The sequence below is a fragment of the Capsicum annuum genome, unplaced genomic scaffold, assembly GCF_002878395.1.
Source record: "Capsicum annuum cultivar UCD-10X-F1 unplaced genomic scaffold, UCD10Xv1.1 ctg3026, whole genome shotgun sequence".
In the NCBI taxonomy this organism is placed as follows: domain Eukaryota; kingdom Viridiplantae; phylum Streptophyta; class Magnoliopsida; order Solanales; family Solanaceae; genus Capsicum; species Capsicum annuum.
In genome coordinates, this window is record NW_025836809.1 from 30735 (window position 1) to 45813 (window position 15079).

General features: G+C 41.3%; 1 protein-coding gene across 1 annotated transcript; it reads right to left on the reverse strand.

Annotated features, from left to right (window-relative positions):
* Window positions 1-5055: 5055 nt before the first annotated feature.
* Window positions 5056-12869, reverse strand: LOC107871600. The gene is made up of 2 exons (XM_047402905.1): window positions 12843-12869; window positions 5056-5382 (listed from the first exon to the last, which is right to left on the reverse strand). Exons 1-2 carry the CDS (start codon window positions 12867-12869, stop codon window positions 5056-5058), a joined length of 354 nt encoding a protein of 117 aa, XP_047258861.1.
* Between the last annotated feature and the right edge of the window lie 2210 nt (window positions 12870-15079).

Genomic DNA, 15079 nt, shown 5'->3' on the forward strand with positions numbered 1-15079 from the left:
GTTAGGGTCGGTGGGGCCATTTGGGTAGTCAAATAAGTGAAAAGGCATAAATGAGCCATTTTTGGTCTAAATCGGTATTCTATAGTTCACAATTCTGGGGTGTGTGCCCGAGGCTCGGGAATGTTTTATTCCAAAAATCAACCAAGGGCTCTCAGGCAGGCTGAGCAGAGGGGAAATGTGGGCCGTTGGGGTCGAAGGGGCTATTTGGGTGGTCAAACAAGTGAAATAACGTAAATGGGCCATTTTTGAGTCAAATCAATGTGTTATAGTTCTTGGTTCCAGGATGGACTTGGGGCTCGGTGATGACGTCCAAAAAATACCTCCTTTTAGATGATGGTACGGTCGATGTCAAGATATAATTAACTAGCTAAGGTAGGGGTTGAATCCCATGGGAATACATGGAATTGCAGTTATCATCAGTTGTAGTCTATGGGCAGTACTGGATAGTAAATGGTGGGATTTGTTTGTAGTAGTCTCGAGAAAGTAACAATATTAACTTTGCTTGTGAACACTAGGATTTTATTCACCCTGGCTTCTCTACTTTGTAGGTTTATCGTGCTATGTTGAACCAACCTAATACCTTATATGCAAAATCGAGAAGTTATGTACATTTTAAAGTCTTTTGGAAGAGTGGAAGGATTTACCCTTTACCTTTTTGGTCTCAGGATGTCGCATTACTAACCCCTATATTGATTCCAATTAACTATTACCTTTTGAGTCTCTAGTTATTAGATGAAAGCTAACTAGGGCTATTCAAAACCGAACCGTATCCAATAAGCCAACCGCAAAATTGACTTATTGGCTTATTGGATAAACGGTTGGTGAGCGAATTAAATTTTTTTAATTAACGACTTATTGGTGTGGGGGTGGATTACTTAATTTTCTTATTGGATAAATCACTAACTCATTAAGAATTACCATATATATTTATACTTTTCCACCTACGTATATAAAAATTAAAATATACATTATATTATTATAAAATATAAACTGTAAATCTAATTTATCTAAATTCTAGTGGAATAACCTCAAGCTCATTCCAAATTAAACCCTAATAAAAATTAACGAATAAAGTTATTACGTATTAGGAGTATCAGTATAGTAATATACCGTATATTATTTGCAAAGAAAAAGTTCTAGACTTCTGGTTGACTGTTTTCTTTAGTGTGCTTTGGTTTTTCTATTGGTATTCTCGTATGCACATATTCATCTCTATATCTTTTCTTCATTAATTCAGTCCTTGTTTTTTTATCTGCTTAATTTTATTTTTTATGTTTCTTTAATTGTCTTTTTTTTTTCTAGTGAGTTGTGGACTTGTACTTTCATATTTTTTCTTTTATTTTGCTTTAATTTTTGATTTTGATGTGAATGGTGATGTGCATGACTACATGTACTTGGGTGTGTAACTATAGTCTACTTCATGTATTTAGTTAGCCAAATTTTGTATGGATCACTAATCACTATTGCATTACATGTTAATTTTCATGTTCTTTGTACCAATATTGATAATTCATGAATAGATTTTTCTTATCACAACAACTCAAAATCAACTCATAGCATGGCTGAAAATATACAAGCTGCTAAGGTGATGGGTGAAAGTGAGGATTCAAATCGAGCAAGTCAATTCAAAACAACTAAAACTCAGAAGGCAATTGCTAAAAGAAGGAAAAAAAGGTCAGAAGCGTGGAATCATTGTACAGAAAATGCTAGTCCTGAAGGTACAAAAGCAAAATATGTCCATTGCTCCCATGAGTATTCTTTTAAGTCAAGAGACGGTAGTTCCACTCTTCTTGGTCATCTATCAACGTGTCCTAAGCGTACTCCTACTAGTGTTGATAAAAAACAATCAAATTTAGCTTTTAAAAAGCTATTCTAGGGGGTAGTCAAGGTGATGTAGCTGTTGTGCCTTGGAAATTTGACCAAGAAGAGTGTAGGAAGGCTTTATGTCTTATGGTGATAATTTATTCCTTTTAACTTTGTTGAAAAAGAAGGTTTTCGGGCATTTATGAAAGTGACACAACCTTATTTTTGGATCCGTTTTCGTAGTATCGTCACTAGGGATTGTTTTAATATTTATAATGAAGAAAAACAAAAGCTGAAAAGGTATTTTGTGGAAACAAAACAAAGAATCTGTATAACCACTGACACCTGGACTTCCATACAAAGAATCAATTAGATATGTATAACTGCCCATTGGATTGATAGTGAATGTGATATGCTTAAGAAAATTCTTAATTTTTGTCCTATTATTAGCCATAACGGTGAAAATATAGCAAATAGTATTGGTAGGTGCTTACGTGAGTGGGGAATAAATAAAATATTCATTGTCACTTTAGATAATGCGAGCTCAAATTATGTAATGGTAAAAGAACTATCTAAGCATTTGACAAAGATGGGAACTAATCTGAAGAATGGTGATCACCTCTATGTGAGGTATATGGCGCACATTATGAATCTTGTTATCTAGGATGGCTTGAAAGAAAGTTGTCTGTCTATTGAACGTGTTAGACATGCAGTGAGATATGTTAGGAAATATCCTGGGAGGTTGAAAAAGTTTCAAGAAAGTTGTGATGATGAACAACTCAGTTGCAAGAAATATTTATGCTTAGATGTTCCAACTAGGTAGAACTCCACCTACCTAATGTTGAGTAGGGCGATTGAATTTGAGAATGCATTTACAAATTATGCTTCTCGTAAAATTGGCCTGAGATATTATCTTGAGAATTCTTATAATGAAGTTGGAGGTACTGCTGGTGAACTTTTGAGTAGTGATTGGGTGCCCGTGAGAAGGATTACAAAATTTCGTGAAATCTTTTATCTTCTTACTTTGAAAATATCTGGATCACTTTATGTTACATCTAATATTCATTTTCTTAAAATTTATGCTGTTGTTGTTTATTTGAATCAATTTATGTTACATCAAAACGTTGCTCTTTACTGGAGACATCTACTTTAGTGATTTCTGGCAGTCAACTAAGTACCCAAGGTACAGGACCCTTAGATTCACTCATGCAAGATCTAAAGCAGTATAAAGTTGTGAATGGAGGTGTAGATACTAGAACAGAGTTAGATAAATATTTTGGAGAAGAAACTGAAGATGATACTAAAGATTTTAACATCCCGCCTTGGTGGAAAATGAACGCAACAAGATTTATTGTTCTTGATAAGATGGCTTGTGATGTATTAGTTATTCCGGTTTCAAGCATCTGAATCTGCGTTTAGTACAGGAGGACGTCTTCTTGATTCATTTAGGAGTTCATTGACTCCTAAATTGGTGCAAGTTCTAGTGTGTCTTCAAGATTGTCTTCGAAATGAGCAATTAAAACAACCTGTTAGTGTTGAGGAAAATCATGATAATCTCCAGCAAATTGAAAAAGGTAATAGAATTATCTTTACGTGTGTTGTTGTTATAAATGATTTTTATGTATTAGTTTACTCATTATATTATTCTTCTCTTTCAGATTTAGCTAGTGCAGGAAAAGACCCTACTGTCTTTGATGTGTAGTACAACTATACAAGCTTAAAAGACGGCTTTTCTTTCACTAGGGTTGTGCAAAAACCGAATCGATCGATAAATCAAACCGATAAAAATGTTATTGGGTTATTGGTATTGGGTTATCAGGTTAACGGTTTTTTATTGGTTTTATAAAAAATTTTATTGGGTAAATGGTTCAATATTGGTTTTAGCTTATTGGGTTATCGGTTAAACCGATAACCCAATAAGGATACACTAAGTTATTGTTTTATCCCTATTTATGTTATATATTTAAATCTCTCTCTATCTCTCTCTATCTCTCTCTATATATAGATATATGTATGTATATAGATTATATACACTGCTAATTCATAATTCAGTAATTCACAAAGTATTAACCTATTCAGGGCAACAAAGGCACCATATAAAATTCGGCTATTATCGTAATAAAAAGCTTGAAACATTAATAGCTTCCAACAATTAGGATTCAATTTTTTCCTAACTAACATTAAGTTCAAGTTTGAAGATTCTTATAAACTAAAATGCGTTGCGTAGGTTTTGGCGGTAATTAAGATTTCATTTTTTTATGTTAGTTGTTAATATTTATATTTTATAAATATTTTCTTATTGGTTAAACCAAAAACCAAACTGTTAAGGACCAAAAACCGATAAGAAAATATCTTATTGGTTGGTTATTGGTTTTACATATTAAAAACCGAAAATTGATAAACCAAACCAACAACACGTAAAATCGAACCGAACTGACCGATGCAAACCCCTACCTTTCACAAGGTTAGTATAAAAAGAAGAAGATAAAAGTCATCATGTTATGTTTCTTTTTCACTGTTCATATTATTCTTAGCTATTAATTATGTTTTAGAATTGATTCTTTAAGTGGGGTTGTTATGTTCTTAATTCAAATGAGTATTATATATTTATATTGTCATGGCAGTGGTGAGCTGAAGAGTTGTTCGTCTTGCTTGTTCTTTGAGGTATCTTGTTTTGTTTATATTTATTGTTCACCTAACAATCTTTATGGTGTAATTTCTTATTATGTATTAGTTTGTGATGATAGAAGTCTCTCAAGTTGATGATTGAATTTAAGCTTCTCAAGTTGATGATTGAATTTAACTGATTGAAAAAAATGAAGATCGAGTTCCAGCAGAAGAATCTTAGTGTTTGTTATTAGTGGGTAAGAGAAAGGGGGTCTTGGAAGTACGCCTAATATTTTCAATGATAGAAATCTGCAGCCCATGATTTGTATCATTGTCTATCATTGTCGTTGAGTATTTGAACTGATAGCTTTCCTTCACTAATCTCTGGAAGGATTTAGTTTTAGTTAAGAGCTTATGTTTACTGGTGGTCAAAACATTCTTAAAATCTTAGTAGAAAATGTGTTTCACAAAGCCAATACATGTTAGGAACCAAGAAATTACAAGTTTAATGATTCTATCAGTAAGTCTACATCTACATAAATTAACTTCTTGCTTTGTTTTAAACTTGCTCAAGTAAATGAGAGCTGTCCACTCTTCAGCAATGGAGAAGTTTGCTGCTACTATCCTCCCTCTAGCCACTTCCATCTAGTTGTCCATTAGAAGTGAGGTGCGCCATGTGTTGAGCATGATTGCGTATGGTGATTTTCCTTGACGTTCAAAATGTTTAGCTAGGATGCACCATTCAACCAGTCCCCATTCATCTTCTTCAAAAACATTCCCCAGTGCTGCTTTATATAACTTAGTGGTGTCTCTAAGAAGCTCTGTTCCAGCCGGATAAGAAGCATAGAACTGGTTAGCTCTCGAGTACCCGGCTCTAGTTGTGTTGTTGGGGTACGCATATGTGATGACTGTAATAAAGTAATAGAATCCAGTATAGGAAACAATTCTTAGAAACTTTTGGATATTTAAAATCTCGTTCCATCCTTCATACATCCGCCACATTCCCTATTGAGCCGCTGAGCATAGAAATTCTAATTTTCACGCAAGTACTCGTAGTGGCCTGGTGGTCCAATATATGTTAAGAGTGTTTTGGTCTTGTTATAGAATATATTGGTACTTATAATGCTAGGGAACCTAAATCTTCAAATATTGGATTGAGACGGGGTTAAATAGAGCATGAATGTGAGAATCTATACAGTCGAGTCTAACTAGATTGAGATTGAGTGTAGTTATTGTTATTGTATTCTCAGGAGATTCCAAGCGGGGTTTTTCTTTGGCTTTTACTTTTCCCTCTCTTCTTTATGTAGGTGAATATATAAAAATGGTAATATAAGATCTTTGCAATCAAATAAAACCTAAGGTTACTATGAGTTTTTGTTGTTGTCATCGTCATTTGTATGTCTGCATCTTGTTAAATAGTTATATGCCAACAACATGTAGAGAACTTAAGTTTTTAACTATTGAATTAAGATGGGTTTAAATGGAGCTACGTGTATTTGTACTCACTGATCGTTCTTCTTGAGCTATATTTTACTTGAAAATGTTTATTAATATTTGGTTTTCATTGTCAATGACAGAATTATGGGACTATCATCAATTTAAAGTGTGGAAAACTAGATTCCTGTGTAAAAGTTAGTCTTATGGCTACTACATCTTTCAAAGTTGAGACTTGAGATTGTTCAATTCAAGGAAAAAAACATTTTTCTGAGTATATTGTGCAAAAGCTGTTGCGCAAAAGAATTGATTATTGATATGGTTTAGGTGGAGTGACATAACTTAGTATTTTGTTTTTTCATATAAATATTGAGATTCTTAATTTCTTAGTTGTCAAAAGTATTGGCATTCCTTCACTAGCTAATACTATTACCAAAGTGACAACAATATTGAATCAAAAGTATTAGCATTCCTGCACTAGCTAATACTATTAACTAATCAAAAGTATTCTTAGTTTGTGTTTGCCTTTATGAATGGCTACAACTTGTAACTTGGCTGCTCCTGCTATGTTCTTAAAGGTAATGTTCATTGCAATAAATCCTTGACCATCTACAACTACATGAGTGATTATATACATTTAGGTTCATGAAACTATTTAAAATGAAACTATTTTGATGTTGTCACTGTGAAAAGAAAAGAATGTTCTATTCTATTTTTTTTTTTTTTGATTTTGAGACGTATTCAAGTAGGAATTGTGGATGTCTGATACACCGTCTAATAACCTCCCGATAATTGTTTATCCGTTACTGAACCAACCAATATCTTATCAGTTGGCTAGTGGATTTGTATATTTTAAAATCGATAACTATTAAGCAAAATCGTTAAGTGTAATGGTCCATCCGATCCATCCGATAAGTAGCCCTAAAGTTAATGACCATTCACTATATTCTATTATGCGGCAATGGATCGACAATTAACTCCCAAATTACTGTTATCATTATCATTTCCAAGTCACTGCTCCTCTTTATAAGTAAGTAGTAATATCTAGGCGGGATCCTAACGTTTGCAACTGCTAAGACAACTATGATAATGAAGATAATGCAATGCATGCCATGGGTATTGGTTCAATTCAAAAATCACACTTCCCCTACTTCCTCAATCAGCCAGGGTTTGACCAACCCTAGCTATGGGTTTTTTGCTGCTCATACTTGTGCAAAAATCAATAACATTCAAGATTGAAGGCTTAGATGAAGTTGCAATGATCAGATGAATTAAAACCCAAAACCGTAACTTGATTAATCAACTGAAGTTAATACAAGAAAATCCCAAGATAAAAGATGGATCTTGGAATCAAAATATGTTTATGAGTATCAAAAGTGTGTATCTTCTACTAAAAATTACATAAGGGGTATTTATAATATAAGAGAAAACCCTAAAAACAAAGCCCGGATAAAATAGGAGAATGTTTGCCAAATGATCTTTGTACCTATGGTCTGGCATAGGGCGTAGGGCAAAATTCATGAGCTATAGCCCACGGTTCTTGGGTGGGCCCGGGCGCAGGCGCGTTTTGGGCAAAAAATTGACCGAGGGCCCCTTGGTAGGTGAGAAGCGGCCTAGTGTGGGCCATTAAGGTTGATGGGGCCATTTAGGTGGTCAGAAAGCGACACGGTGTGAATGGGGTAATTTCAGGCTAAATCGGTGGGCTATAGCCCACGATTTTAGGGGTGGGCCCGGGTTTGGGCATCTTTTGGGCCAAAAATCAATCGGAGGCCCCCAGGTAGGCTGAGGAGCAGCCTAGTATGGGCTATTGGAGTCGGCGCATCCATTTTGGGTGGTCAAATGGGAAAAACAGCGCAAATAGGGTATTTTCGAGCCAAATCGATGTGCTATAGCCCAGGATACTGTGGGCGAGCCCAGGGCTTGGGCATCTTTTGGGCCAAAAATCAGTTGAGGGACCCCACGCATGCGGAAGAGCGGTTTAGTACAGGTTGTTGGGTTTTGCAGGGTTATTTAGGAGATCAAACTGGCGAAACAACGCAAACAGGGCATTTTTGGGCTAAGTCGATGTGCTATAGCCCTCGGTTTTGGCGGTGGGCCCAAGTCTCAGGCATGTTTTGGGTCAAAAATTAATTGGGGCCTCCCAGGCAGGCTGAGGAATGGCTTAGTATGGGCCGTTGGGGTCGGTGGGGCAATTCGGGTGGTTAAACAAGCAAAATGGGATGAATGGGGCATTTTCGAGCCAATCAGTGTGTTATAGCCCGCGATTCTAGGGGGTGGGATGGGGGCTCGAGTGTATTTTGGGCTAAAAATTAATTCAGGCCCACAAAAAGGTTGAGAAGTGGCCTAGTGTGGGATATTGGGGTTGGCGGTGCTATTTGGGTTGTCAAAAGGGATTAACGACAAGAACAGGGCATTTTCAAGCTAAATCGGTGTGCTATAGCCCATGATTCTGGAGGTGGGCCCAAAGTTCGAGCGCGATTTACACCAAAAATTGATCGAGGGCTCCTAAGCAAGCTGAGCAGCAGCCTAGTGTACTTTGTTGGGGTCGACAGGGTAATTTGGGTGGTCAAATAGGCAAAACAGCATGAACGGGGCATTTTTGGGCTAAATCAGTGTGCTATAGCCCACAGTTCTGGGGGTGGGACCGAGGCCAAGGCGTGCTTTATGCCAATAATTGACCAGGAGCACCCAAGCAGGTTGAGAAATAGCCTAGTATGTGCTATTAGGGTCAGCGGGCAATTTGGGTGGTCAAACGAGCGAAACAATATTAACGGGGCATTTTTAAGCTAAATCGATGTGTTATAGCCTACGGTTCTGGAGGTAGGCCTGGGGCTCAGGCATATTTTAAGCCAAAAATTAATTGAGCGCCCCCAAGCAGGTTGAGAAGCAGTGTAGTGTTAGTTGTTGGGGTTGGCGGGGCCATTTGGGTGGTCAAGGGGGCAAAAATGCAAGAATGGGACATTTTTGGGCCAAATCGGTGTGTTATAGCCCAAGGTTCTAGGAGTGGGCCTAGGGACAGAGCATGTTTTTGGCTAAAATTGACCGAGGCCCTCCAGGCAGGATGAGTAAAAGCGTAGTGCATCCATTAGGGTCGACGGGGCCATTTGGGTGGTCAAACAGGCAAAATGGTGCTAACGGGGCATTTTTGGGCCAAATTGGTGTGCTATAGCCCATGGTATTGGGGTGGGTCCATGGCTCAGGCTTTTTTTATGCCAAAAATCAATTGGACGCCCCCAAGCTAGATGAGAAGTGGCCTAGTATGGGTCGGTTAGGTCGGCATGGCCATTTGTTTGGTCAAAAGGGCGAAACGACGTGAATGGGGCATTTTTGGGCCAAATCAGTGAGCTATAGCCCATGATTTTAGGGGTGGGGATGAGGCTCAGGCGTGTTTTGGATTGAAAAATCTATTGGGGCTGCCAGGCAGGCTGAGGAGTAGCCTAGTATGGGCCATTGGGATTTACGGGGTAATTTGTATGGTCAAACAAGCAACATGGCACGAATGGGGCATTTGCGAGCCAAGTCGATGTTCTATATCCCACGATTCCGGAGGTGATATCGGGGGTATTTTGGGCTAAACATCAGCTGAGACCCCCTAGGCAGGCTGAGGAGTGTCCTATTATGGGTCGTTGGGGTTAGCGGGCTAATTTCTGTGGTCAAACAAGCAAAACGGCACGAACGACATATTTGTGTGCTGAATTGGTGCGCCCTAGCCCATGATTTCGGGGGTGATCCCGGGGTTCGGGCATATTTTTGGCCAAAAATTGATAGGGGCCCCATAGGCAGGCTAAGAGCAGCCTAGTATGGGTCATTAGGGTCGGTGGGTCCATTTGTGTAGTCAAAGGGCCAAAATAACAAGAACGAGGCATTTTCTAGCCAAATCGATGTGCTATAGCCCACAATCCAGGGCTGGACCCAAGGCCCGAGTGTGTTTTGGATAAAAATTAATTGGGGACCTCTACGCACGCTGAAGAACAGCCTAGTATGGGCAGTTGGGGTCGGTAAGGCCATTTGGGTGGTCAAATAGGCAAACAGCATGGTGCCTAGTGGGGTATTTTCAGGCCAAATCGGTGAGCTATAGCCTATGGTTTCGAGGGTGAGCATGGTTCCTAGGCGTGTTTTGGGTCGCAAATCCAGCAGACCCCAGGAAGGCTGAGGAGCAGCCTAGCATGTGTCTTTGAGGTGACGGGGCTAATTGGGTGGTCAAACGGGCAAAATGGCACGAACAAAACATTTAAGGGCCAAATCGATGTCCTAGTGCCTACTATTACGGGGGTAGGTTCGGGACCCGAGCGTGTTTTGGGCTGAAAATTGGTCGAGAACCCCCAGGAAGTCTAAGGAGAGGCCTAGTATATATTGTGGTGGTTGGCGGGGCCATTTGCATGGCAAAATGTGTAAAACGATGCTAATGGGGCATTTGCAGGCTAAATTGGTGTGCTATAGCCGTCGGTTCTAGGGGAGGGCCTGGGGCCGAGCGTATTTTTGGCCAAAAATCAATTAGAGGCCCACAGACAGGCTAAGTAGTGTCCTAGTAAGGGCCTTTAGAGTTAGCGGGGCCATTTGGATCATCAAATGAGAGAAATGACATGAATTAGGCATTTTCATGCTAAGTCAGTGTGCAATAGCCTACGATTTTGAGGTGGTCCAGGGGTCGAGCATATTTTGTGCCAAAAATTGATCGAAGGCCCTCAGGCAGGGTGAGGAGATGCCTATTGTAGATCGTAAAGGTTGGAGAGATAATTTGTGTGGTCAAAAGGGCGAAACGGCGTGTACGAGGCTATAGCCCATGGTTCTAAGGGTGTGCCCGAGCCCGAGCATGTTTTGGGCGAAAAATTGATTGAGGGCCCCAGGAAGGCTATAGCCCACGGTTCTAAGGGTGTGCTCGGGTCTCAGGCGTGTACGAGGCTATAGCCCACGGTTCTAAGGGTGTGCCCGGGTCTTGGGCGTGTTTTGGTCCAAAAATTAATCGAGAGCCCCCAAGCAGGATCAGGACGGGGCCATTTGGGTAGTCAAACAGGAGACACGGTGCGAATGAGACATTAATGGGCCAAATTATTTTGCTATAGCCCACGGTTCCAGGGGTGGACGTGGGGCCCCGATTATGTTTTTGGCAAAAAATCAATCGCCCCCTTTCGGTAGGTTGAGCGGCCTGGTGTGGGCCGTTGGAGTTGATGGGGCCATTGGGTGGTCAAATGGGTGAAACAGTGCGAATAGGCATTTTCGGGCTAAATCGGCATGATATAGCCTACGGTTTTGGAGGTGGGCCTGGGGCTCGGGCATCTTTAGAGATAAAAATTTATCGAGGACCCTAAAAAGGCTGAGGAGCGGGCTAGTATGGTCCATTAGGGTCGGCGGGGCTATTTGGGTGATAAAACAGGCAAAACAGCTAGATTAGGGTATTTTTGGACCAAATCGGTGTGCTATAGCCCACGATTCTCGAGGCACAGGCGTGTTTGCACTGTTTAGGCCGTTTGACTACTCAAATGGCTCCGCTCATCCAAACGGACAACACTATTATGCTACCCAACCTCACTGATATGCTCTAATCAATTGTTGGCCCATGGCACGCGGGACCGTCGGCCTACCCCTAAAACTGTGGGCTATAGCACATTGATTTGGCTCGAAAATGCCCCATTTGCACCGTTACACCTGTTTGACCACCCAAATGGCCCCGACCTCCGAAACGAACCACATTAGGATGCTCTCAGCCTACTTATCATGTCACAGTTGATTTTTGGCCCACAGCACGCTCGGACCCCGTGTCCACCCCCAAAACCGTGGGCTATAACACACCCATTTGGCTAGAAAATGCCCTGTTTGCATCGTTTCGCCCGTTTGACCACCCAAATGGCTACGCCTACCCAAACGGACTACTCTAGGACCTTTCCCAGTCCCCCTAGCATATCTCAATCAATTTTTGACCCACGGCATGCCCGGATCCTAGGCCCACCACCAGAACCTTTAGCTATAGCACATCGATTTGGCCTGAAAATTCCCCATGTACACCATTTCTTCTGTTTGGCGACTCAAATGGCCCTGCCCACCCTAACGAACCGTGCTAGGATGTTGCCAAGCCTTCCTGGCATGTCCTGGAATATTTTTGGCCATGGCACTCCCGGACCCTAAGCCCACCCCCAAAATCGTCGTCTATAACACACCGATTTAGTTCAAAAATGCCTCGTTTGCACCATTTTCTCATTTGACAAACCGAATTGCGTCGAATACCCAATCGAACCACACTAGGATATTCCCCAGCCTCCCTGGCATACCCCGGATGATTTTCGTCCCACGGCACTGATACGTCCAAATTACAACTCTCGTTAGAAAGTGTAAGGGGTCGCTGTCAAATATAGAACCCAACTGGGTTGGGTGTCGAATCCCACAGGGAATACTATGGACACTAAGTATTGTGATTATTATTAGACTGTTGATCGAAGGTTCCAAGATAAGGGGATTTTGGTTTAAGTGCACAATGATATTATCAGTGTAACGATGAGATGATATGTAATAATAATTGATCACAGAGAATGACAAGTTAGGGTTATGTCCACCTTGTAGTTTCTACTTCTCTATTAACTATGAGTAATACGGAGTTTATGCATGCATGCACTTATAGAGAGACGTATTCTAATTCTAAACCCAAGTGTTTTTCAACCATCAAGGATTTATTCACTTTAGTTCTTTCGAACCCAAAGTGTACAACAAATTATACGAACTCTCCAAGAAGTTAATCCTGCTAGGCCATTAACGTGTAAATAGAGGTTGGAAACCCTATTTTCTTGTCACACTCTCTTTTCCAAACAGTAACTTTTCTATCGAACAAGTTATTGCAATAATGGCGCATTCTCTATGTTTGCAACCATGAGAATTCAATCAAAATGAAGAGAGTAATGATATAAGTGGCGTGACACATCATAAATTCACAAACTCATAGCAATAGAGAGTATACTACAAGGTTTCCGTAACCCTAACAAATAAGCTTAGCTACTCATGAATAAAACAGAACTCAAAATAGACATAATCATCATACCAAAACTAGAACAATCTCGGCGATAAAGATGACTAGCGAGAATAAGAGGAAAGCACGTTTGCCTCTCTACATCCGCTTCCCCTAAGTCGTTGTCTCTGTTTTCCAAAATATTACAAAATCTGAATAATGAATAATAAAAATTCAGCAATAATGCTTTTAATAACATCCTTCTCTAATAAATTGCTATTGCATCCTTAACTATTTAAAAATAGTGAGTTTGCCCGGGAAAAAGTTCTCATGCGCCACATTCAGTCCAAGAGCTGCTTTCCTTGTTATGTGAAGTTTTCCTTTGTTGTCCACAGGTCCCTAAAGTGCTGAAATCTTCCTTATTAGTACCTGAAAAGCATGCTAATCACATAGGTCAGCTTACTTACTAAAACTAGACTAAAAGTGCAAGAATTATGTATTTTATCCTCAAAACTTAGCTAAAACATGGGTAAGTTATGGTGCTTAGACGTATAAATACGCCCAACATCAGGCACGCCCGAACCCCAGAACCATGGGCTGTAGCACACTGATTTGGCTTGAAAATGCCCCGTTTGCACCATTTCATCTGTTTGACCACCCAAATGGCTACACCCACCTAAACGGACAAAACTCGGATGCTCCCCAGCCTCTATGGAAGGCATCGGATGATTTTCGACCCACGACATGCTCAGACCCTAGGCCCAACCCCAAATCTGTGGGCTTTAGCACATCGATTTGGATTGAAAATGCCCGTTTGCACTGTTTTGCCAATTTGACCACTTAAATGGCCCCGCCCATCCAAATGGACCAAACTAGTACGCTCCCCAGCCTCCCTAGAATAGCCTGGTCAATTTCCGCTAATAGCATGCCCAAACCATGGGCCCACCCTCAAAATCATAGGCTATGGCACACCAATTTAGTCCAAAAATGTCCCATTTGCACCATTTTGCCCGTCTTACCACCTAAATGGCCCCTCCTAACCAAACGGACCACAATAGGATGTTCCTCAGCCTCCCTGACATGCCTGGGTCAATTTTCAGCCCACGCACGCCCAAACCCCAGGCCCACTTCCGGAACTGTAGATTATAGCACACCACTTTGGCTTGAAAATGCTCAATTTGCATTGTTTCGCCCGTTTGACCACCCACATGGCCCTGCCCACCCAAACGGGCCACACTAGGAAGCTCTTCAGCATCCCTGACATGCCAAGTTCAATTTCCGAGCCACAGCACAACCGGACCCTAAGCCCACCCACAGAACCGTGGGCTATAGCTCACCAATATGGCCCAAAAATGCCCTATTTACACCGTTTCACCTGTTTGACCACCCAAATGGCCCCGCCCACCCAAGCGGACCACTTTAGGATGCTCCCCACTTTAGGATGCACACCGATTTGGCCTAAAAATGCCCTGTTTACACCATTTCGCTTGTTTGACTACCAAAATGGCCCCGCGCACCCAAATAGACCACACTAAGATGATCCCTGGCCTCTCTGGCACGCCCCCAAAAGATTTTTGACCATAACACACCTAGAATCGTTGGCTATAACAGACCGATTTGGCTTGAAAAAACCCTCGTTGGCGCTGTTTCGCCCATTTGACCACCCAAATGGCCACGTCGGCCCAAATGACCCATACTAGGCCTATCCCCGACCTCCCTAGCATGCCTCGGTCGAGTGTTGACCCACAACATGCCTGGTCCCCAGGCCCACCCATAGAACCACAAGGCTATATAACACACCAATTTTGCCCAAAAATGCCCCGATTGTACTATTTGTCCCGTTTGACAAACCAAATAGCCCTGCCCACCCAAACGGACCACACAAGGACACTTCTAGCCTCCCTAGCATGACCTGAATGATTTTCAACCACGACACGCCTGGACGCCAGGCCTACCCCTGGAACCGTAGGCTATAGCACACCAATTTGGTTTGAAAAATACCACGTTTCACCCGTTTGACCCCCCAAACGGCCCCGCCCACCCAAATGGATCACATTGGGATGCTCCCCAGCCTCCCTGACATGCCTCGATCAATTTTTGGTCCACAAAATGCCCAAAAACTGGGCCCACCCATAAAATCATGGGCTATAGCACACCGATTTAGCCCGAAAATATCCCATCTACATCGTTTCGCCCGTTTGACCACCCATATGGCCATGCCCACCCAAATAGACTACACTAGGATGTTCCCAAGATTCCATGGCATGCCCCGGTCTATTTTTAGCCCACGAAACACCTGGA